Genomic DNA, 26,415 nt, shown 5'->3' on the forward strand with positions numbered 1-26,415 from the left:
AGACTGCAGTGCACTGACCACAATGCAACATACAAATCTGTACCTTTCATTTACACATTTTTTTGAGCATTTCCCAGGAACTGTAAGCAGAGAAATCAGCATGTACACTCTTAAAAATGATGGTTCTTCTAAAGGTTCTTCAGTAAGGAAAATAGTTCTATATAGAACCATGAAAACTAAAAGAACCCTCTGCATGATTAAAGGGTTCTTTGCATTCTATATATAATCTTTTTGAAAAGGGTTCGATTGAAGAACCTTGACCACTCAAAGCTAAAACACTATAGAAAAATGTCGTTTGGTGCTATATCAATAAATGTCAAGCTTGTGACAGTAGAAAACCCCTTTTATGTAGAACCCTTTTCATCATATTTTCCACCAATCTGAAGAACCCTTTCCCAATGCAAAGCACCAAAAAGGGTTCTTCTATTGTTACAAGCTTGACCTTGCAACAATATAGCTTCAGCATTCTTCTGTAGAACCCTTTTCAAAAAGGTTCCATATAGGACCTTACACAAGACATTTTCCATCAGTCTAAAGAATCATTTCTTGATGCAAAGAAACTTTTACTTTTTCATGATATGCTTTCTGTATTTTTACTTCTACTGATTATATCTTACCTATTTTCTCACTTACTAACATTTTCATCCATTTTCAGTTGTCTCGTTAAGTAGTTCACATAGAGGCTGTTCACACCTTCCATTATCATGTCTTTCATGTCTGGATTGTATCTGGACATTGGCAGGATTCTGTTTACACCTGTGTCTCCAGTGTCACCAAATGAAATCCAAATTTTCTTTTCCCCATCAAAGTACAACACATATGTTGTTTCCATTGTACGTTTGTTATAGGTTGCTTTAAATATACTTGATCCACCCGAATGAAATAGATAAACACAATTACTATGTGTAAGTACTTAATTCATTTCCTTAATTTACTAATGTACATATTGAAATCATGTCAATACACATTTTTTCTTGTGTAGTTTCTCACCGGTTGCTGGAAGTATATGCTGCCAAATACTGAAAGAAACTAATTACAACAGGCAATGAAAATCTGCACTGGCAAAGAAGAAGGCTTTGTCTGCATTCAATTTTTTCAATAAAACCTCTTTTTTCTATCTCCTTTCATTATATTGCCTGATCTGAAAGTCATGTAAATGTTTATGCTAGTCAGTCCTGCCAACATATTTAGTGAGACTAAGGTCTACAGATCAGGGAAAATCAGGAAGATGGCTAAGAAAGGAAGCTTAACTCAGCTATATGGACACAGCATTCATCTAGCAGCTGTTTCAATTACTTACGTCAATGATGCATTTCCACTTACGTAGTGATATGTGGAAATAGAAATGTATTCCATTTACACTTTTGCGGATTGTGGTCAAGTGCCGTCTCTGACCACCTTTGAATGTGGTATTTTATAGAATTTATGATTATGATAGAACAGGGTAAGTCAGTCAAATGTCCATTTTATAGCCTCAGACCTAATAAAGCACTATATTATAAATGACACCTTTTCCTGTCCTACTTTTTAGGTCTAGTAGCTTGTTATCCTCTGCACAATGTATTCAATGTGCATTACTGCTGTAGGGCATTCCATATGAATCCCACTGCAGTTCACACCTCTTTTTCCTTGCTGAGGGGTCATTTTCATGCATGTCACTTACAGAAAGTGTTTAGAAGCTAGAGAGTATCTTAACTGAATGGAGTGGAATCAAGAGACACAGACTGAATCCCAAATTCTGCCCTATTTCACATTAAATGTGCTAAATAAAGGTTTGTAAATGGTTCTTGGTTTGGATGCATGTTTCTAGAGAAGGGGAAAAAACTTCAACAGGAATAGAACTTTTACGATGAATGGATTTACAAAACATTTAAAAAGTTTCTCTTTATCTCTTTATACCCTTTTTGGCACCCTTCCTTTTGAGAGTGCAGGGTAGTAGGCCTTCTATGCTGATAATAGTGCACTAGATATCAAAATTAAGGCGCAACCAAATGATGCAACTGACCAAACACTGGGATATGATATGTTTGAGCCCCAGTGATGTTATAGCAATCCATTGCCAGGAGTCCAAGAGATCTGGGAGTCTGACTGAGTACCACCCTTAACTCCTTCAGTGTGATACTAATACATATATACAATCCCCCACCACTAAACTACCCTACACCACCCCACCACCCTGCCAAATCCCTTATTTTAATGGCAGCCAATACATGCTTCCATTAAGTGATGGACCAGAGCCGACAGCTAGTCCTCTCTTCCATGCATGTTGAGCTGTTGATTCTGGTTTAGCAGCAGTGGCACTTCACATGTCTTGGAGGAAGCACAGGTAGTCTTCACCCACCCAGCTTGGTAGTATCATGTGATTAAGGGAATTCTATCAAGCAGATGAGACTGGCTATGACTACATTGGGGAGAAAAACTGTGTAAAATTTGGGTTAAAAATAAATTAATACACAAATTGATAAGATTTGAATTTGTACTTGCTTTCAATGTTCAGTATATGTGGAACTATAAAAGTTCACAGTTCATTTTTAAGCTTAATCCTAAACTGTAATAGTGTGCTAAGTAATGATTGTCCATTGAAAGTCCTCTGTACTACAGGAGCAGACTTACTCTACATCCAAAAATCTACTCAGCACTGACGGTATTTAGTGTTCTAGCAGAGAATTTAGTGTATCTAGGGACATGAGGAGAGCACAAGTCTCTTTTTTTCTCCTCTCCATGTTCTCAGTGTGCAGACAGGATTCCTTTCTCTGCACTGTAACCCTGAACCAGGGATAATCTTTTCTACTGTCATCGCTCTCTCCTCCAGCTCACAGGGCTTTTCTCAATTGCTTTAACATGATTCAGAAACAGAGCTCACATTTTCAGCATTATTAACCTAGTCTGCATGGAAAATCCTCCAAAATATCTCATTAAAATGTAAAAAAAAAAGACCATTGGTGTAGAACTGAAAGCTCATTTTGCTGTTCAAAGAAGGTCTCACCAAATACGAGACATTACTACTTATACATTATAGCCAATCCCAATATCTATAACAGTACATCATCAATCACTAGATCAAAGTAATGCTATCAGTCTTCATCAGTGCAAGTTGAAATATTACAACTTGCACATACTTTAAACAATTTTACTGAGAAGTTAAAGTATGAAGAAAAGAGATTTAATTTTACTTCGTACAACCCCAATGTAGTTTAAAACATAAATAAAAACAGAATATGATGATTTGCAAATCCTTTTTCAACCTATATTCAATTGAATACACTACAAAGACAAGATATTTAATGTTCAAACGGATAAACTTGATTGTTTTTTGCAAATATTCACTCATTTTGAATTTGATGCCTGCAACACGTTCCAAAGAAGTTGGGACAGGGGCAACAAAAGACTGGGAAAGTTGAGGAATGCTCAAAAAACACCTGTTTGGAACATTCCACAGATGAACAGGTTAATTGGAAACAGGTGAGTGTCATGACTGGATATAAAGGGAGCATCCATGAAAGGCTCAGTCGTTCATAAGCAAGGATGGGGCGAGGTTCACCACATAGTCCAACAGTTTAAGTTTCTCAACGTGTAATTACAAGGAATTTAGGGATTTCATCATCTACAGTCCATAATATCATCAAACGTTTCAGAGAATCTGGAGAAATCTCTGCAAGTATGCGGCAAGGCAGAAAACCAACACTGAATGCCCATGACCTTCGATCCCTCAGGCGGCACTGCATTAAAAACCGACATCATTCTGTAACGGATATTACCACATGGGCTCAGGAACACTTCAGAAAACCACTGTCAGTGAACACAGTTCGTCGCTCCATCTACAAGTGCAAGTTAAAACTCTGCCATGCAAAGCGAAAGCCATATATCAACAACACCTAGAAACACCTGCGGCTTCTCTGGGCCCGAGCTCATCTGAGATGGACTGATGCAAAGTGGAAAAGTGTCCTGTGGTCTGACGAGTCGACGGCTTTTTCAGGGACATCCTGCTTATTTCAGCAAGACACTGCCAAGCCACATTCTGCACGTGTTACAACAGCATGGCTTCGTAGTAAAAGAGTGAGGGTACTAGACTGGCCTGCCTGCAGTCCAGACCTGTTTCCCATTGAAAATGTGTGGCACATTATGAAGCGCAAAATACGACAACGGAGGCCCCGGACTGTTGAGCAACTGAAGTTGTACATCAAGCAAGAATGGGAAAGAATTCCACCTACAAAGCTTCAACAATTAGTGTCCTCAGTTCCCAAATGCTTATTGAGTGTTGTTAAAAGGAAAGGTGATGTAACACAGTGGTAAACATGCCCCTGTCCCAACTTCTTTGGAACATGTTGCAGGCATCAAATTCAAAATGAGTGAATATTTGGAAAAAAACAATAAAGTTTATGCGTTTGAACATTAAATATCTTGTCTTTGTAGTGTATTCAATTGAATATAGGTTGAAAAGGATTTGCAAATTATCGTATTCTGTTTTTATTTCTGTTTTACACAATGTCACAACTTCATTGGAATTGGGGTTGTATATCTGGCTTCTTTTCCACTCATTCACCTCAATATTGTCAGTAGTTTGTATATGATTCATCAAAAGAAAAGGGGAGAACAGAAAAGACAGTTGCTTGTCACAACTGACTAATGGATTTTATGTATAATGGAAAAGAGCATGTTTTACAAAATTAGACAGCAGTTCAGAATTCTGTCAAAGCAGTTGAGAAAAGCCTTCATTGTATTCTTAATCACACTCACCTCCACACTTTATCACACTTTTCCCCCTGGCAAACTACTCTACCTTCCTTTCTTTTATTCTCCTTTTATCTTTCTCACGCTATCTCTCCCTCTCTCTCTCTCTCTGCCTTGCATTTTTAAAAATAAATGGGTGTCAGAAAACAATATTTGGTGCAAAGCTATAGAAGAACCACTTATGGATTACTAAACAACCTTTCAGTTGAGGATTTAATGTCTGTATTTTTCTATCTATTATGTACACAATATGGCCAAAAGTAGCCTTCCTTATTATTGAATTCAAGTGTTTTAGCTACACTCACTGCTACAAGGTGCGCAAAATCACACACATAGTCATGCAAACTCCACAGACAAACACTGGCAGTAAAATAAGTTGTACTGAGAAGTTCACTGGCTTTAAACGTGACTGTTATAGGATGCCACTTTATGTGCAATGCCAAGCATTGGCTGGAGTGGTGGAAAGCATGCCGCCGCAGTGGAAATGTGTCCCCAGAAGTGATGAATCACATTTCACTATCTAACAGGCATAAAGACATGGTTTGATGAGTTTGGTGTGGAGGGACTCCAGTGGCCTGCACAGAGTCCTGACTTCAACCCCACTGATCATCTCTGGGATGAACTGGAATGTTGATTGTGAGCCAGGACTTCTCATTCAACTTCAGCGTCGGCCATCACCACTGCTCTTTCGACTGAATGAGTACAAACCCATAGACATGCTCCAAAATCTTGTTGAAAGACTTCCCAGAAGAGTGGAGGCTACTATGACTGCAAATGGGAGGCAACTCTGTATTTATATCCATACTACTGGAATTGTATGTCCAATAAGCTCATACAGGTGTGATGGTCAGATGACAACACAATTTTGGCCATTTAGTGCATCATTGTTTTGGCAATATCCTAACTGTATTGATGACTCTAATATAATTGTATAAGCTAGGATATGCTTTGTAAAAGTTTTATAAGATAAAAGCATAGATAAAAGATAAAAGATATAGATAAAAGCATCTGCTAAAATCCATAAACATAAAAGGTTTCAGCTGAAATTGTCTGAACGTGGTTCTTCATGTCATTGCACCAAATAACCCATTTCAGCAGCTTTATTTTAAAAAATGTACCCCACTCCCTTTCCATTGTATTCCTTTCTCTTCTTCTTCTTTCTTTCTCTTTTCTCCTCTTCTCTTAGGGCTGTTTTTTGGTGTTTTTGCCAAACTTGTCGCTGAGTTGTTGAATGAGGTTGGCAAGTTCTCCCGTGGCCTGAGATTTCTCCTCTAGGAGCTCATATCGCAGGCTGGAAATATCCTGCTTTATCTCCTTCAGCTCACCTGCAACACAAGCACACATAGAGTATATTGTAACAAACAGCAAAGGCCAGAGGTTGATATGCAGTGTTTACACATTTTGGAGTAATAAAAAAATGATTTTTTTTTGCTTCATTTCATATTAGATAAATAATATATTTCACAGTAAAACTGTATTTTTACCACATTTTAGGCCATTGTACACTACTGTTCTGTACTGTATATCACTATGTAAAATAGATTGAATTCAATGTTTTCAATAAAATAAAAACTATTTCATGGCAGATGAATGTACAACATGAGTCTAATATGACAGTCCTTTGTGACTTCACAGGTTTCAAATGATTAGTAGGAAGATGAAAAGCTGAAAAAAAAGCTGTAAAAAAAAGGTATTTCAGATGCGACCAGAATAATGAATAGAGCTGTATATGACTGCAGATGACTCTGAAATGTCTGAGAAAGCTCTAAAGCACTGAGAATGAAGTTAACACCCATAATGCTTCATATTTCAGAAGTGATGATCAAACCACAAGGCAGAAAGCCTGACAAAAACTACTCTAATTAGATACTTATACTATGATTTATCATTTAATAAAATCTTGGTCTCAAAATAAATAAATAAAGCGTAAAATAAAAAAAAAACAATCTAATTAATAATATTTAAATGTACACCATGTTAGCTTTTATTTGATAGAAAATAACATAATATTCTGCAGCATGTTTGCATGCAGATCCACACAAATACACAGCCTCTCTCGCTCACATGCACACACAGCTGGTGGTTCTACATCTTCTTCATGGTGGTACTTCATCTTCATCACAGACATCAGTGTCAGCACTAAATAATTTGCTTCTGCATTTAGGCATGTGCACACACATTTCACACGACCTGCTCACTTTATCCTGTTTATATCCTGCACGTTTAAACAAAATGACGCACACCCAGGCATGGACACCCATGAGCACAAATACATGCACACATACTAATACTGGGCTGAACAATTTGTGAAAAATATATAACTGAGATTTTTCAAATTGATATTGTGACTGTGATTTAAACAGCATTGTCTTAAAAGAGATGGGAATTCCACAGATTTCTTTCCTGTGCTAGTGATAGTAACCATCCCAATGTCTACAATACAAACATGTCTGTCTGTCTGTCTCTGGCTTAAGGCTTAACACTAAACGTTTTGCACCAGATGGCCAGTTAGTTGTGGTTGTGTTGTCATGTAGGCATCATGTAGATGTTTGGTTGCTTATGATTGGTCTAACCCATCTACAGCCAGTTCACAATATCTGTATTATCAGGTTACATTTCCCCACTTAATACAGAATATACAGTGAGTGTGCGTGCGTGCGTGCGAATACACACACACATACACACAAAGTGGGGCAGTCGTGGGCTGGAGGTTAGGGAACCAGCCTTGTGACTGGAAGGTTGCCGGTTCGATCCCTTTGGCTGACAGTCCCTGACTGAAGTGCCCTAGAGCAAGGCACCTAATCCCCAATTGCTCCCCGGGGCCTGTGGATAGGGCTGCTCACTAACCCCCTAGTGTGTGTGTGTTCACTAGTGTGCATGTATGTGGGCATTTCACTGCATGGATGGGTTATATATATATGTATGTATATATTTTTTTCTTTTTTTCATGGGACAACATTATAGAAATAAATCTTATTTCTAAAATCTATAATAACAAAATAAATAATAAAATCTTAAAGTAGGCAGTGTACAGCGTGTATAGCAGTATAAATTTACTGTCCACTGAAAATAACTCAACACAGCCATTAATGTCTAAATAGCTGGAAACACAAGTGAGTACACAAACTGTGCTCAAAGTGTCAATATTTTGTGTGAAAACCATTATTATCTAACACTGCCTTGTGGCATGCGCCTGCCCCCCGGGCCCCGACAATGACGGCCGAGAGAGCCGGCAGGAAGGCGGGGCCCGAACACTCTGCGGCGACGAACCTTGGCGAGGACGCCAGGGAATAAGAGCTCGCCGCTCTGTGTTCCGGTTATCGCCCCCAGCTGGCAACTCAGCCGCCTGGGTCGAACGTAGTGGCCTTGCTGCGTAACAGGGTGCAGGGCCCGGGCGGAGGAGCTCGGGACTCGGTCCTTGCTCTGGTGCCTCTCATGGTTGGCACCAGCGTCCGCATCCTCGTCCTCCTCCTTCCGCTGTCACTCTTGTGCCTCGCGTCCATCCGGGGAGCTCGGGCTTTGCGCTCCGCCCCTCCACACTTGCGGCTCTCTCCCCAGCGTCCTTCCTGCCGGCTCTCTCAGCTGTCATTGTCGGGGCCTGGGGGCCAGGCGTATGCCACACCTCTTGGGCATAGAATTCACCAGAGCACAGATTGCTACTGGAATCCTCTTCCACTACTCCATGATGACATCATGGAGCTGGTGGATGTTAGACACTTTGCACTCCTCCACTTTCATTTTGAGGATACTCCACAGGTGCGTACTTGGGTTTAGGGTTTGGCCAGTCCACCACCTTTACCGTTGGAAAACTGCCATGCGGCGCAGTTTCTGAAGGGAGGGGCTAATGCTCTGCTTCAGAATGTCACAGTACATGTTGGAATTCATGGAACCTCAATTAACCACAGCTTCCCAGTGCCGGCAGCACTCATGCAGCCCCAGACCATGATGCTACCACCACCAATACTTGACTGTAGGCAAGAGACAGTTATCTTGGTACTCCTCACCAAGGCGCCGCCACACATGCTGGACACTATCTGAGCCAGACAAGTTTATCTTGATCTCGTCAGACCACAGGACATGGTTCCAGTGATCCATATTCTTGGACTGCTTGTCTTCAGCAAACTGTTTGCGGGCTTTCTTGAGTGTCAGCTTCAGAAGTGGCTTCCTTCTGGGACGACGGCCATGTAGACCGATTTGATGCATTGTGCGGCGTATGGTCTGAGTACTGACAGGCTGACCTCCCAACAATTCTATTTCTCCCATCCTCAGAGTTCTTTGCTATGAGGTGCCATGTTGAATATCCAGTGGCCAGTATGAGAGAATTGGACCCAAAACACCAAATTTAACAGCCCTGCTCCCCATTCACACCTGGAACCTTGTAACTAATGAGTCACATGACACCAGGGAGGGACAGCGACACAATTGGGCAGAATTTGGACATGTTCACTGTGAGATGTACTCACTTGTGTTACCAGCTATTTAGACATTAATAGCTGTGTGTTGAGTTATTTTCAGAGGACAGTAAATCTACACTGCTATACAAGCTGTACACTGACTACTTTAAGTTATAGCCAAGTTTCATTTCTATAATGTTGTCCCACGAAAAGATTAAATATTTGAAGATATGTTTGTGAGATACTATATATATATCACTGCTGTCTGAACAAAACCTTGCATCTCCATCTTTGTTCTGTTTTTCAGTTTTTGACCATTTTAAAATTCCTGTTGTCCTTTACTTTTTATGCAAATTTCATGATAAATGGATCAAAAAAATTACCCAAAATGACTTGGAAAAATGTCTGGTTCCATTGACTTACATTAAAAGTAAAGTATGTTTTTTGCATCTCCTGTATAGTTACTATAACAACGGTGATATATATATATATATATATATATATATATATATATATATATATATATATATATATATATATATATATGGCAGCTCACCATGCTTTACTGACTGGTGGTAAAGCAGAGCAGTAATACAAGAAACTGTAAGCACTAACTTAGAAACATTTAAGAAAATGACTCAGATCAAATTACAAAAAACAAAAGATGTAGGGTTTTAATTAAATGCTAAGATAATGAGATACATTTTTAGATGCTTCTTAAAAGTGAGCACTGAGCTTCACTGTCTAATAAAAGTGGCATTGAGTTCCACAGTTAAGAAGAATAATGACTGAACGAGTCTCTCCATGTTTTCTGTATTTTAAGATCACATGCTGGAACATAAACAGACTTTGTGATGTAAGCAGTGCTTTAAGCTTTAAGGTCAGATAGAGCTGTAAAAATTAGCAACAGAACTTTAACATCTGCCCTAAATGAAACAGGTAGCCAGTGCAGTTTGTTTGAAACAGGAGTGATGTGATCTCTCTTTTTTGTTAGGATTCATGCTGATGCATTTTGTGCGAGTTGTAGAAAATGAACTGTTTTCTTAGGAAGTCCATTACACTAATCAACTCAATTGTAACAAATGCATGAACAGGTTTCTCTGTATCGCTCTGAGATAGAAAAGGCTGAACTTTAGCAATATTTCTCAAATGATACAAAGCTGCTTTAGTGACTGTGTTTACATGCAGGATAAAACAGAGCTCAGAGTCTAAGATCACACCCAGGTTTCATATCTCATGTTTGGTATATGAAGCTAAATAACCAAGTTTCTCATAAAGCAGCTTTCTCTGAGTTTTGTACAACAATCGGCATTTCTGTTTTTTATGATTTAATTGTAGAAGTTTTTGTGACATCAGCTAAGAAATACACGACACACAGCTGGTTAGTCTGTCTACAGAGTCTTAATCATCAGAAGGAATGGAAATGTATAACTGGGTGTCATCAGCATAGCTATGAGAATTGATATTATGTTTCCTAATGACATCACCTAGAGGTAATGTACAAATAGAAAAGCAAATGCCCTAAAACAGAACCTTGAAGGACTCTACAAGAAATGCCAAATCTTTTTGATGAATAATTTCTAATTGAAACCATTAATTGTCTATTACCTAAATACGATGTAAACCATTTTAAAACCGTGTCTGAGAGGCTGATCCAGAATTCAAGAAGTTGGATTAGAATCTTGTTGTCAACAGTATGAAAAGCTGCACTAAGATCTAATAAAACCGGAATAGAAGGAGTTTGCACTCAGTGCTGAGCCTGAGGTCGTTCACAACATCTCTGTATCACTTAAACCTTATGTAGGCAATAATTAAAATGGGAACTCTGGCAATTTGAAGACTACGCCATTTCAAATTGCGATTTCAATATAAAAATGATTAAACTTTCAGCTCTACACACACACACACACACACACCCCAGTCAGACACTCAATATGCTGGTAAATGTAATAATCATTTAAGCATATTAGATTTTTACCTTCATTGACTTCATCATTCTCCCTGTCGACCTGCGCCTTCAGAACGTATCTTTTTATGAGACGCTTCATAATCTTCTGTGTGAGAGAGAGAGAGAGAGAGAGAGAGGAAAAAGGGACGATGCACTGCTTAATGTTCTGTAAACTTCCATTCTTGTACTTTTTTCATCGTCAGTTGCCTGATATAGGATGACACTACAAGATATAAAAGCTAAACAGAGCTTTATTGCAGCAACACACACACACACACACACACACACACACACAAAACCATCCACATACACTTTTTCAAAAGACAGTCACTCTCTACAGCTAGTCCCTGTTTGGATGAGATTCACACAGCAACATCGTAAATAAGAGACATAAAGGAATATCTAGAAAGAATAACTAAACACAAAAACTTTCTGAGTATATGACCTTTTCTTCAGATTTAATGGACATTTTTTCTGTTTAATTACAGATCACAGTGAATGTGAGAGCCTTTGAGAATCTGACATTTAATGTTACACATTTAAACATGTTTCTGCAGCTGTGGATGAGCTTCTTCATCACTGAATTACCATCACATTCTGACAGCCCCTTCAGAACTCATTAAATATTAGTATCAGAGTGCAAGAGAGAGAAATTCAGCAGAATTTTAAACTGCACACACAAACCAACCTGCTGCAGTTTTACCAGCTCAGGATGGGGCTGTTTGACTTGTTGTCTGTCTGTGTGTCTGTCTGTGTGTCTGTCTGTCTGTCTGTCTATCTATCTATCTATCTATCTATCTATCTATCTATCTATCTATCTATCTATCTATCTATCTATCTATCTATCTATCTATCTATCTATCTATCTATCTATCTATCTATCTATCTATCTATCTATCTATCTTACAAACAGCAATTCTGATCGCTTCAAATCTGACCTGAGCCACTTTTATATGTGCTCTTACATTGGATAAGGGTGATAGACACGTCTATCTACCTCTGTCTGTCTATGTCTGTATATCCATCCATCCATCCATCCATCCATACATCCATCCATCCATCCACTGAGTTGCCAGGTCATTCGGTACTTTCATTTAAATCTAACTTGTACTTAGATGCATTGGCCCTTTTATCAGGAACACCTAGTATATAGATGCATTTTGTAGGTTTACAATAACTGAATATTCTAACAGTTAATGTATCCAGTCAATAGTGGTCCTATGATCAAAGTCAACAACTGATAAAGTCCATGAGGATGAATACTATAAACTGTGCATAAAAATGAGCTATAGTCTTGAATTAACATCAAGTTTAGTGTGACTAATAAAGCAGCCTGTAAGTGTATGAATCTAAATATCTTTCTGTCTGTCCGACACACAGCGAGCTTCATTTCCCTCTATCCTTCAGATTATGTTTTCCGTGTGTTATCTTTCTGCTCATCTTGTTACTCCCTCTTTTATCTGTCTGCTTGTCTCATTTAGCATCTCTCTCATCCTCTCTCTTTCTTGCTGACTCCCATTTTCGCTCTCACTCTCTCCCTTTCTGTGTGTACCTGGTAGCGGGTGGGGTTTTTGATGGGTTTCCTCAGTGTGTACTCCTCTCTGTTTCTCGAGTGAGCTCGGTATCGATCCGGCTGAATGAAAGACAAAACGAGCATTATAATTCAACAAGAGAACAAGCATTACAAAGAACCACCACTGTTTTTCCTTTCAGCACAGCTAGGTTTGTCTCTGTCTGCACAGCATTCTCCATGCAGAGTTCTGCAGACTGCGTTCTGCTCTGAGAGAGACGGTTCAGTCACAACTTTTACTGAAAACAATTTCAGTACGAATAACTGAATAGAAAATGTCCCACAACAAAACAATAAGATAAGGAGCCAGTATTATTTTAGAGAATTACAAATACTGGGGCTAGCTCAGCAGCTGTGAAGAGGCAGTTTGATTGAGTAAACTGCTCTGGTGTATGATGAGCTTTGAGCCGAATGGTGGCAACTTGGAAAAGTAGTGAAAAAAGGGGAAAAAAAAGATTGAGAGCTCCTGACACAATCAGAGGAAGCTTTCACATCTGGGCTGTGATGAGGAGAGAAAACAGCCAATGCAATCAATGCACATGCATATGGCATGTAGGCCGCTTGTACACAGCCCCCAACTGCTACATATGTAAACACAACTGGTATAATCTCCAAAGGAACAGATGCTCTCAGCCAGTTGCATATGAACTGAAGGTCACCATGACTATTCCCAAGCGTTAGCTAGAGAAGTATAAAGATCTCAAGCCTTGAAGCAACAGTGTTCTCTGAAGTGATGGAAATTCATGCAATACTTTGTTGCAGTGGGATCCAACTACTCATCTAACATCAGTACCTTGACCTCTTGTGGCTGAATGCAATCAAATCCTCATCGCAATGTTCCGACATCTAGTGTAAAGCTTTTCTAGATGGGCTGAGGTTATTAATGCAGAAAAGGGGAGCAAACTCCCTATCTGATACCTACAAACCTTTGGACATACACTTCTAATGTAAATACCTCTACTTATTACTTACCCATGAAAGGTCCCATATATATTACATGGATACATGAACCTTCCTACCAAATTAGTTCAAACTGTGTTGTCCTTTTCAGATGGAACATTAGATAAACACATATGAACACATAGGCAGTATCTGTTTCTGTAACTATAGACGTCTACTTTTAGCACTGGCTCATCATTTTGTTTTTTCAGACCTTTTGTCGTGAGTTGAGCATGCCCATCTCCACTTCATTGTCATGGCGATGACTTTTGGCCTTGCAGAGGCGTACGAGGCAGGCTTTGGTGCGCAGGGCCAGATAGTAGAAGGACTTTGGACTGGGCACCAAATTAAAGGGGGCAGGCAGCGTGCGACCCTCATCAAAATAGGACAACCATAACTTGGCACGAGCAAATTTCCACTCCACATCAGCATCCTCCTATAGAGAGAGAGAGCGAGCGAGAAAGAGAGAGAGAGAGAAGGAAAAAGATATTGGGAGGTCAGATAAAAAGAGATGGAATGAGAGCAAGAGAGGGGGATGAAGAGAGGAAGGGAGAGAAATGGAAAGAAGCATGAGCAATTATACTGTGGCTATGACTGTTAGAACCACATATAATACAAAATCAGACACCACCTGCTATTTAATCTGTAAGTAATTAACAGGGATCTGTTAAGTGTGTATTAGTATATGTTACTACATTTTAATGAACAGCATCTGACATTAGTAAAGAGTGAATAATTGCTCACCTCGATTTCCTGGTAGGAGCTGTTGATCATAGCTATAAGCATGTTGAGCAGCACCACTACCATAGTGACGTTATACACTCCATACAGCACATAGCCAATGTTCTCAATGAACTTGTGGTCATACTTCAGCACCACCGATATCACCTCCGACAGGCCAAAAATGGACCAGAACAGGGTCTTAAAACTCTCCTCCACCCTAAATAAACACACACACACACACACTTAAATAATGCAGTATGCAAGTTACTCCACTTGCATAAGGCAAATTAAAAAAAATGAAAACCACAAATTTCCAAAGCTTGAATTCAAAAAGTGTACTAAAACATGTAGAGAAAATGGAACTCCTAGTAACCAAAACCTTATCAAATAAACAGCAATTAAAGCTTTCTTCTTTGAGAGAGAGAGGAGAAAATCAAGTTTCAAGCTTCAAATCTGAAAACATCCACAGGTGTTTCTTTCCATCCTTCCACTAAAAGAAGACAACACTATGAGTCTGAAAGGATGTGTAGCTTAAAAGTCCTCACTGAGAAAAGGAAATAGACAAGAAAGAGGAAATTAGCTACGATGTTCTCAGAACAATGGACGCAACAATGGAGTGCAGACCTTAACATCACTGAAAGCAAGTCTCTCAAAATGAATGGGAGCTGTGTTAAAGGCAAAGAGTGGACACATCAAACATTGAAATATTTGATATTGTATTTAGTTGTTCAAGTAATTGTCAGTTTAATATGTAGTTTCTGTTTTTTTGTTTTATTTTCCTGACACAGACATCTTAATAACCATTTCAACACATACCACTACCATAAGTGTCCATTAAAAACACAACTGCGCGGCTTTTAATCACCACACTTCTCTTTTGTAAAGAAAAGGCAGGACTGGTGTTACACTCCACGCTCACAGAATGTGTAACACCTGCTGTAGCACTTAAGCCTTGAGAAGCCACATGCTGACATTTTACAAATCATCAATCATCATCACTCTCAGGGAGTCATTTAGACACTGCTTTAATGCTTGCTGGATTAATCATCACTGAGTGAGCTGTGTGAATGGCAAATCTCACTTGTTTGTATGTGTGTGGGGGGGTTGACTGCCTGTGCACATACACTAATAAGAGTCATTCAAATCCTCTCAGTGAGCAGTCACTCCACAGCAACACATTTAAAAATCTTTCCTGGAGGGAAAGCAAAACTGACTGAGGGGGCTTTCCTCCATCTTTGTCTCTTTCTCTCTCCCTCCTCCCTCCCTCCCTCCTTCCCTCTCCTTTTCTGGCTTTGTTTGCGAACTCTGAAGTTATACTAACAAAGGGGACATACAGAGAGAGAGAGAGAGAGAGAGAGAGAGGTTTCATTCTCACAGATAAATATTGAAGAAGACTGAAACAGAAGGGTTGTGTGGTGTGTGGGTGTGTGTGTGTGTGTGGATGGCTGTGTGTGTGTTAGACATACAGGGATGACTCCACTGTAATGTGTGTGGTAGCAGCGTGTAGTGTGTAAGGGTCAGAACTCTGAACAGTACATACTGCTATGAACAGCAACTGCCTTAACAATCTGATACTAAATTTCAAGGTAACTTGGGGGAAAGATGCCCCCCCCCCACCTTATTTTCTCTCCCCTGAATCTAATCTCAGCACATTTGCTGAATGACTCTGTGTCACGATTGGGCCCTCCCAGTTCAGTCCATGTGTATTTGTTTTGGTTTTTAGTCCAGCTCCCTCGTTTCAAGACTCCACCCCTGATTGTCTCCACCTGTGTTTGCACCTGTCCCTTGTTACCCTTGTATTTAAGTCCTGTGTTTTCCCCGGTCTGGTTTCTGGTCTTTGTTTGATCGTGCTGTTTGTTTGATGTATGTTGGCAGAATTTTTTGAATCTTCATTTCTTGTTTGGTGATTAGAATTTGTTTGTGTTTCTCATCATGTCTATCTCTCATGCAATCCGTGTTGGCTCTATAACCCTGGACTGTCTCGACCCTGATTTTGGATTTGCCCTTAATAAATCTTGCTTATTTCCGCATATGCATCCGCCTCCTCGCTCCCCGTTACAGAAAGACCAGTCACCAAAGGAAGCAGCGAGTAAGTGAGACTCCGGTATGTGGTTGTTCCGTTGGGACGAAACTCCGGCTGTCTCTAAGCAGCCCGAGTTCGACATGTCCCAACGCCACCAAGCCGGAGACAGCAAATCCCCTGGCGTTGAGGGTACACGAGTGTCTCGTCGGTCCCAAAGAAAAACAAAGAACCATCCCATCTTCGAGTTGGACGACGAGAGCTCAGGTAAGCGCCCTGGGTCTGCCCGTCTTGAGCAACGCTGCAGGGAGGAGCGACCTGGAGCGCAAGAAATGGTGAGACAGATGGAACATTCAGAAAACCCGTATGTTGGTACTCGGCTTGTTCGCAAGCGCCACTGCGAGCTGCTTATCGCTCTAGTGAGCCTTGGCAATGGCCGAGTGGGTCCCCTGTCTGTTTGTTCCTCCAGGTTGGAGCAGCTGTCCCCAGCCCGAGTTCCTGATCCCGTGGCCGCACCCCACGGCATTCCTGATCCTGTGGCCGCACCCTGCAGCACGCCTGAGCCTCCGGACCCGCCACCCGTCGCCGCGCCTCCAGACCCGCCGCCAGTCTCTATGGATGTCGTTGCAGGGCCACCTGCCCCCGTGGACGTCGTTGCAGGCCCGCCTGCCCCCGTGGACGTTGCAGCCCCTTTGTTCCTGCCCATCCCACCCTCGCCTGTGTCTGTTCCCCATGGGCCTTCTGTTGCTTCTGTGTCCCCTGTTTTGTCTGTTCCTTCATTTTTGCCCTTGTCGGTTCCTGGTTTTGTCTTGTTCCCTTCTGTCATGTCTGTGCCTATTCCTGTTCCTGTTGTGGTTCCTCTTCCTGTGTCTCCTTTCGTTCCTATCCCAGTTTCTGTTTGTGTGCCTGTTTCTGTACCTGTGTCGGTCTTGGTTCCTGTTCCCTTGTCGTTTGTGTGGTCTGTGGTCTGTTCTTGTTTTCCTCGTCCTGTGGTTTCTGTTCGTCTCTCGTTCTGCATCGTTTTGTGGTGTGCTTCCTTGTTCTCCCTCCGTGTTTCGTCCTTGTTCTGTTCGTGTTTCGTCTGTTCCTGTGTCTGGTGCTGTCTTCTGTTCCTTGTTCCCGCATTTCTGCTCCTGTGCCTGTTTCCGTTGCTGTGCCTTTGGCTTCCACTCGTGTTCCCGCTTCTGTGCCTTTGGCTTCTGTTCCATTTCTGTTTCTGTGCCTTCTGGTCCTGTTCCGTGTCCTGCGCCTGTTCCTGTGCCTGTTCCGTTCCCTGTTTCTTGTCTTCCGTGTTCTGTCTTTGTTTAGTTCTGTCTGTTTTTGGGTCCTTGGTGTCTGTTTTTTATTTTTATTTATTTTTTTGGCACACCTCGGAGTTGTATGCCTTTGGGGAGGGGGGCACTGTCACGATTGGCCCCTCCTAGTCCAGTCCATGTGTATTTGTTTTGGTTTTTAGTCCAGCCCCCTCATTTCAAGACTCCACCCCTGATTGTCTCCACCTGTGTTTGCACCTGTCCCTTGTTACCCTTGTATTTAAGCCCTGTGTTTTCCCTGGTCTGGTTACTGGTCTTTGTTTGATCATGCTGTTTGTTTGTATGTTGGCAGAACTGTTTGAATCTTTGTTTGTTGTTTGGCGATTAGAATTTGTTTGTGTTTCTCGTCATGTCTAACTCATGCAATCCATGTTGGCTCTATGATCCTGGACTGTCTCAATCCTGATTTTGGATTTGCCCTTAATAAATCTCACTTATCTCTGCATATGCGTCCACCTCCTCGCTCCCCGTTACACTGTGGTTTAAGTAATTCTGATATTGTATCTAGATCACTACAGTGTTTGTATTTGTTGTATTTGTATGAAGCTGTACATGATTTTTTAAATACATGAGCATACATTCAACATTTTTTGCCATCTTGCTGGAGATGAGTGTTTTTGCAAGAATTGCAGCTCAGCAGATACACAGCCACACCTGATCTGTTATGTCTAATAATAATTTACACATCAAATAAATGTTGAATGCTTTTGCTTTGTTTATATATATATATATATATATATATATATATATATATATATATATATATATATATATTTTTTTTTTTTTTTTTTTTTTTTTTTTTTTTTTAGCCTAGTAATGATGTGACATATAGATTTTTATACTATAAAAACAACATTGGTTGTTCAACTCTGTGTAAGTCTATGCATCACATGCTAAACTCCTACACAGATCTGGTTAATCTTTAGAGTAAGTGGACACTGCTGCTATTAATGGGAGCATTTTCCCCTCCAATGTTTTTTTTTTTTTTCTACCTAAACACTGGGTTTAACTTGTTGGGTCACTTTGTTGGTTTAAATCCATGGTACTGGGTCTTTTAAGGGTAGACACTGGGTTGCCCAGCCACTGGGTTGGTGACTGTTTCACAACAACAACTCAAAGAGTCGATTTTCAAACATTAAAGGTATGAGGAAATCAATTAGAATATACTTGATTAAACCGCTTTTCATTACAAGGGTAGCACCATCACTGAAAGGAAACAGTAAGTGATGGTGACTGACAGAATTTGAAAATAATTTAGTTAAAATATTTATTTCCACTGTCTTATTTACAAGAGTGTCACTGTATGACATGTGTTGAACTTTGTAGCTTAATATTAAGTCATTGTTAATGGAATGTCATTGTAATGACATTGACATTAGCTGTGTAATAATTTTATTGCAGTAACACATAGCCGGCTAGTTAACCAAACAAATGAAGTTAGACTAGACTTTATAGAACCACTCATCTCTTAACCCCTTAAATGGCCAAGGATCACTGGCGAGCCCAAAAATGCATACATTTCACACGCAAACAAACACATATGGTCATTAGGCACTTCACATTACAACTTAAGAGCATTCTTAGGTTACACTTCTAAAACCTAGGAATAGCTCGTTCAGTCTCAATTTGCACTGAAGTCCCTGTACTGAATAATACTATTCAATAATTACTGAATAATAAGCCTTACTATGTGATATACCTGAGATTTTAAGGTGTTAATGTGTGGCTACGAGTGTAAAATGTTGGTCACAAGCTTTGTGTGTCTTTTCTCATTATCTCTTTACCGGTTGGAACAAACATGCCCGTAGATCTGCATCAACCTGAAAAGAAGCTTTCTGAGTGGATGTATGATGCCTGATAGTCACTGACACAATTGCTTCCAACATAAATGAAAACAATATAAAAACTGTATTTCATCATACTTTAATTCATCAAACATGTTACAGGCCTTATGGTGCTGATGATGTAATGAAGGTTTAGGACATGCTCCATTATGGAAGCAGAGGATAGAAATGTTCATGATAATAATTTTATTTGAATGTACCTTTCCAAATCTCAAGTACATATTCAACAGAATGTATATGTACACATCAGACTATAGCAGTGCAGCACTAGAAACATTAACTATAATATAAAAACATAAAGGACTCAAACAGCTGATAAATTAGACTGACAGTTTGGTAAAAAGAAGACAACAGAAAAGCAAGTTAAAATACAGCACAAGGATAAGAGAATAAGACTAGATTAATAAAAGGACTGGAAGCAGGAGGTAAATAGCACCTTGAGATTATAGAAAGGTGAAAACAGGTAGTGTGAATGAGGAACTTAATATGGTACTCTATCCAAGGAGAGACACTCGAGAGAATGTACTGCCCACACTCGAGAGAATGTACTGCCCAGGATGACACCAAGGCTCTTGACTCGTGATGAAGGACAGAGAAAAAAATGATGGAAAATCAAAGAATGGAAAACAATAAGGAGTGTTCAATAAGGAGTGTTCAATGTGTGGAACTGACATACTGTGAACCTTAAACACTTTTGAGTCCTCCTTCAAACACAAATCCTACACATGCAAAATATTTCAAAATCCTAAACTGTTATGTAATATTCTTGACTTTAATAGTATTTACACCCCCAGAATTTATATACACCAGCCCACATTCTAGCCCAGCAGGATTGTGAAGAATTTAACAAAGGCAACGGAACAACAGCAATGAAAATGGCAGATTGCATGCAGAAATGTAAATGGAGGGTGTGAAGGGGGTGTCAGCACTTTAAACAAGGTGATGTTCAACCTTAAACGCTACAGCTTATACAGGCACCATAATATACAGTGCCAGCATGTAACGGCAGCACCATTTAAGGCAGAATGGAAAATTCACAAAACAATAGGAAGCTAAGTTTAGCTCCTACATATTTAACAAGGCAATTTTGATTCAAAGTTGTTACTTTGCTCTGCACATTTCACTCCAGACAAGTTTCACAAACCTTGGACAACATCCAGCAGGCTTCACACAGCGCTTGACACTGAAAAGAAGGGCAGTTCCAACTTTACAAGCATCACAACTCCCAACAGCGACCTGTAAATAGCTAGCCATGCTGTATGATTGTGGGCTATCCACCTTCTGATGGATGAAGCCAGATCTTCTCAAATGGAATGTTTCATAGTGAGCTAACAACTTTAATTTACTTTCTGTAGCAACGCTAACTAAACAGTAGGATGACCTAGCTTATTTATATAGAGGTACATTTTATTTTCGTGCCTGTGTCCATTTTGACATGTTGCTTCCATGTGAGCCATCGTGGTGCCTTGCCGTAAACCAGCTAATCAGAGCAGAGCTCAACAAATTATTCATGAGCGCACCATAAAAGGGAAAACAGCTTGTTTCACTCCAGGGCCAAACCACAGGGGTTTAAATGAGCATGTACAACCGCATCTTTTTTACCCTGAGCAAACTCATATACCATTTACATTGACATCAGAGAACATTTTAACATAGTGAATAAAGGCATTCTATAGCACCTTTAAAAGAGTGATGTAGAGAACTGATTTTGATCCAATGGGAAGAAACTAAGTTTTAGTGTAGTCAAGAATGAGAAGGTGAGCCTGCTGGCAAAAGCAAGAAGGCGGAAGTGAGGCACTAAGCTAATGGCTAACCCCAGACAACCAGCTCTTCCATCGCTTCTTCTCTTAAACATTTGTTCCTTGGAGAATAAACCAGACTACCTCCAGATTCAGTGGGCTACCCACCGTGAGTTCAGAGAATGCTGTGTTTTCGTTTTTATGGAGAAATGGATGACGAGCTCCACTCCGGACTTAGCCGTTCAGCTTGACAGCCTGTTGTGCGGTAAGACTCGAGGTGAGGGACTGTTTGTTTACATCAACACTGAATGGTGTAAAAACGCGGCACTGTTTTAGTCACTGTTCACCGCTGGTGGAGTTTGCGATTGTCAGAGCCAGGCCTTTTTATGTGCCAAGAGAGCTGACTATGCTGTACATAGTAGCGGTGTATATAGCTCCCAGTGCTAATGCTAACACCACAATGAATGAGCTGTACAGCGCTATCAGCGATCTCCAAAACACGCACCCAGATGAACTGTTTATTGTTGTTGGAGATTTCAACCACACTAATCTGAAGTCAGTACTTCCCAAATGTCACCAGTATGTGAACTTTGCAACCCAGGGGGGGCTAATGTGCTGGATTTTGTTTACACAAACATCTCCATCACAGGGCTGAGCTGCGCCCCCACTATGGCTACTCAGACCACATCTCTGTGATGCTCATTCCAGCATACAGACTGCTCATCACATTTGCCAAACCAGACCAGAAGCAAGTTAGAACCAGGCCGCCAGGAGCTATCTCTGCTATTCAGGACTGTTTTGAGCACATTGACTGGGAGATGTTCAGAGAAGCAGCAACCTCCAGTGACTCCGTCAACCTGGAAGAGTATACAGAATCAGTGACTGGCTACATCAGTGCAATCATGACGTTATTGTCACTAAACTTGTCACAACTCACCCCTACCAGAAACCATGAATGACTGCAGAGGTGAGCATGCTGCTGAGAACCCACGACAAGGCTTTCAAGTCAAGGGACAAAGAGCCAAGTTTTCCCAGGCCATCAAAGAGGCTATGCAAGCCTACTCATAGAAAATCCACAATCATTTTCAAAACACTGCTGACACATGGCGCATGTGGCAGGGCATCCAGGCCATCACCAACTACAAGACACCTGCTTGTGACAGTGAAGCTTCTATGCTTGGAGTATAGAACAGCACGACGGCAAGGAAAACCACACCTCCTCCAAGTGAACAGGTACTGTGTCTGTCCACAGCTGATGTGTGGAGAACTCTACACAGTGTCAACCCACGAAAAGCAGCAGGATCTGACAGCATACCAGGCAGAGTGCTCAGAGAATGCACCAAACAGGTGGCTGATGTTCACACAGACATATTCAACATCTCTCTGAGTACTGCAGTCATTCCAAAGTGCTTCAAGTCTACCATCATTATCCCTGTGCCAAAGACATCTCCAGTGTCCTGCCTCAGTGACTGCCATCCCATTGCACTCACTCTTATCATCATGAAGTGCTTCAAGAGGCTTGTCATGAGGCACATTAAAGACCAATAGCTCAAAAGACGATGCCATCTCCACCACACTCCATCTAGCTCTCACACACCTGGACAATAAAGACACCTATGTCAGAATGCTGTTCATAGACTTCAGTTCAGCATTCAACACCATCATCCCTCAGCAGCTGATTGGAAAACTGAGCCTGCTAGGCCTGAACGCCTCCCTCTGTAACTGGGTCCTGGATTTCCTGACTGAGAGACCTCAGTTAGTCAGGATTGGTTGTTGACTTCCAAAGAGTGCGAGGTGACCACCCCCCACTTAATATCACTGGCTCTGCTGTGGAAATCATCAGGAGCACCAAGTTCCTCGGTGTCCACATCACAGAGAACTTCACCTGGTCCCTCAACACCAACTCCATAGCCAAGAGAGCCCAACAGCGCCTTTACTTCCTGCAGAGACAGAAGAAGGCTCATCTCCCCCCTCCCATCCTCACCACGTTCTACGGGGGCCACTGTGGAGATCATCCTGAGCAGCATCAGCGCCTGGTTTGGGAATTGCACCACCTCTGACCGCAAGACCCTATAGCTTATAGTCAGGACAGCAAAAGATCATTGAAGTCTCTCTCCCCTCCATCATGGACATCTACACCACACTTTCTATTCAGAAAGCCACCAGCATTGTTGACGACCCCATCAATCCCTCACATGGACTTTTTTCACTGATGCTGTCTGGCAGAAGGTACCAGAGCATCTGTGCCACCACTGCCAAACTCTGCAACAACTTTATTCCTCAACCAATTAGGTTTTTTAACCTCTTAAACTCCAAGCCTATTTTTGCCAATTTTCGCCTGAAATGACATACCCAAATATTAATGCTTTTTACTCAAATATTATATAATCCAGAGGCAATTTTAAGAAGTATTATTACTCAAAAGCCTTTACAAAATTAATTGAAAACACTTGAAATTATTGAAATTAAACTATAATGGCCAAAATATGGTAAAAATAGGAAAAAAAACAAGGCACCTTTCAAAATTTCTTTTTTTGTTTTAGATTTTAGGGACCATAAACTGAAGAGGTCATGTCCATGAAATGTTTTTGTAGTTCCATATTTTGCCCCTTGGGGTCAAATTTTTACCATGTATAATTTTAAACTGATTACCCTCACTGATCAGAAGTTATTCAGTCTAGAGTAGACAGTGTACATACATGTCTGTGTACATTTCTCCAAGTGTCCCTTTGGAAATCTCCAAAGGACCACAACCACTCCAAATTGAAAAAAACGAATTTTCTAACAATTTTTGCAGGAAAAAAAGTGTTTATGTATTACCTACTCTTGATGGCAACATCCTATGGTGTATTTCTTTACATTATTTGACAAAATTTTGTTATAACAACAATTTTAACTGTATTATAAAAGCCAAATAAAACGCACTTGACGCTAATCTTCCGGGTTATATCCCGCCTCCCCTGTTGCGCCTCCGCCTAACGTGGCACCTGGTTGGTCGACAGGTTTGAGTGACGTGTCGTTGGAAAGGGGAGAATCTCGTTTGTTTGAAATCGATAGGACAAAGAGATCATATTTTAATTTGGGTTTAAATTAGACATAAAAGATTTTTGCCTTCTGTTTTTTTCAAGCACTCTTTGCACAAAAAAGAGGATTACTACCGAACGCGTTACCGGAAATACACGGGTGTGGTGTCATTTTGAAGCCAAGAAGGAGAGGTAAGAGAAACTGTAAGCTGATGGCGTGTGAGGTGTTCCTCCGACCGGCAGGGGTCGTTACGCACGGCTGCTGAGGTTTCGCAAAAAAAAATCTCCTGTTTGAAATGCCACACTCTTTTGGCTCTAATTCGGAAACCCTACCGTCGTACAGTAAAACGGATCATCGCGTCGTATTCCGCCAGACGGTTTGAACGATGTATAACATGCCCACATTGGATCAAATATGGATTTATAAAAACCGCAAATATAAAAAATATTAAGCTTATTTTTTAATAAAACTTTTGCTAACAAGGTATATTTCGCCCAAAATGGTTATTTTCTGAAAGGAAATACAGCTAAACTGGCTAGATAGCTGGCAAGCAGAGGTTCTAAGCTTTCATATGACATATTGGGTGTCGATATTGACCCTATAATTATTCATAAACACTGGCAAACATTAATTACCGTTAAGAGGTTAACTCACAAGGACTGAGCTAACCCCTGCCCAACCCCCACACACATACTGTACACACACAACTCTTTTGATGCTCCACTTGCACTATCTGGAACATTGCTGCTACACAGTATTTCCACCGTTTTACTCAAGTTTTTCTACCTCAGTAACTGCTGTGTTTATGTCTGTCATCTGACTGCGTGACTCACAAATCACAGCATGTTAAATATCTCTGCACCTTATTCCACTACCTCATGTCCAGAATGAGTGCTGTGTCACTGCTGCACTGTCCTGTCTGTTTACTGTGTCTAATGTTTAATTTATCGTATTTATTGTTTCTAGTTTAATTTATGTTTGCACACGATGTCTGCACGTTTGCACTTTGTACCCTTTTGTTCCATGTTGCACCGTGTTGTTCCTAGGGGAACGTAATTTCACTCCACTGTGTGCTTGTACATAGATGGAATGACAATAAAAGCTTCTTGACTTGACATGAAAAACATGTAGGAAGGTAGGAAAGTGAATGTTGACAAACTGGAAATGTAAAGTTGTATCATTACAACTGGAAATGGAAAGTTCATGAAAATAAAATGGTTTTATAAAAGAAAGAAATAAAAGAACCAACCCTTGGGGAACACCATGAATAAAGAGATCAGACTGGATTTTAGACTGCTTTGTGACACAAATTGTTTTCTCGTGAGGTATAAACTAGTGATACATTTCAATTTATTCAATGTGACCTGAGACAAAAAGTCCCAAAATGTTAAGAACGGGAAACAGGCTAGGTTCCATTTCAGAAGGAGATCATTTCTCATTTTGCCTGGAGACATTTTAGTGTTGTCTAATGTAGTAAGATTTGAGCTGGGAATCAATTGAAGGCTGAAGCGTTTAGATGCAGCAGGAAAGTGTGAGGTTGGTGTGTCATTTTAAAGTCAGGTGGGGCCCTACTGGATTTCTTGAAAATGCGAATGACGGCTGACATTTTGAGAGACTGCAGAGTCCTGCTGGAGGACAGAGATGAATTCATAATGTTAGTGAAGAAAACTGTGAGGGATGGCAGACAAGATTTGAGGAGAATAGTGGGGAGAAGGCCAAGTATGGAAGTGAATAAGAGAGATGTACACTGGACTGACTTGGCTGAAGACATTTTACGAAAAGGCCATAAGCTGTAGTGGGCAAGTAGGTGAATTCTTTTCTATTTTCGACTGGGAAAAAGAAGAAAAAGGAATAGCAAAGGTTAGACGTGATAGTGAGTAAAAACTGTTTAACGGTGTGAGAAGTTGGTTAAGTGTAGCAAAGAAAGTCTCTTCGTTTGTCATGCTGAATGTGATGACTGAGCTAGAATAGATGACATGAGCAATGGTAAGAGCTTTTGTGTTGTTAGAGATAATCAGAATACCCTGTAAGAGGACTGAAAGGCCTTCATCAGACAGGAAAATGGGAAGTACCAGGTGGCACTGTGGATGAAGAAGATGAAGAAGCAAGGCAACTGAGTGAGACAGTGATTTATTTGTTATATTGTAAGGTTGCATCATGAGGAAATAAT

General features: G+C 40.6%; 1 protein-coding gene across 1 annotated transcript in view; it reads right to left on the reverse strand.

The window, feature by feature from the left end:
- Positions 1-5,793: 5,793 nt before the first annotated feature.
- Positions 5,794-26,415, reverse strand: part of trpc7b (transient receptor potential cation channel, subfamily C, member 7b) — a 92,377-nt gene continuing 71,755 nt past the window's right edge. Inside the window, exons 8-12 of the mRNA XM_017716920.2 lie at positions 14,327-14,522; positions 13,797-14,018; positions 12,626-12,706; positions 11,104-11,179; positions 5,794-6,056 (exon numbers count right to left, since the gene is read on the reverse strand). Coding sequence (XP_017572409.2) covers positions 5,914-6,056; positions 11,104-11,179; positions 12,626-12,706; positions 13,797-14,018; positions 14,327-14,522 — 718 coding nt within the window. The 3' untranslated portion in view covers positions 5,794-5,913. The remainder of the gene's footprint in view (positions 6,057-11,103; positions 11,180-12,625; positions 12,707-13,796; positions 14,019-14,326; positions 14,523-26,415) is intronic.

Source organism: Pygocentrus nattereri, chromosome 11 (genome assembly GCF_015220715.1).
Source record: "Pygocentrus nattereri isolate fPygNat1 chromosome 11, fPygNat1.pri, whole genome shotgun sequence".
NCBI lineage: Eukaryota > Metazoa > Chordata > Actinopteri > Characiformes > Serrasalmidae > Pygocentrus > Pygocentrus nattereri.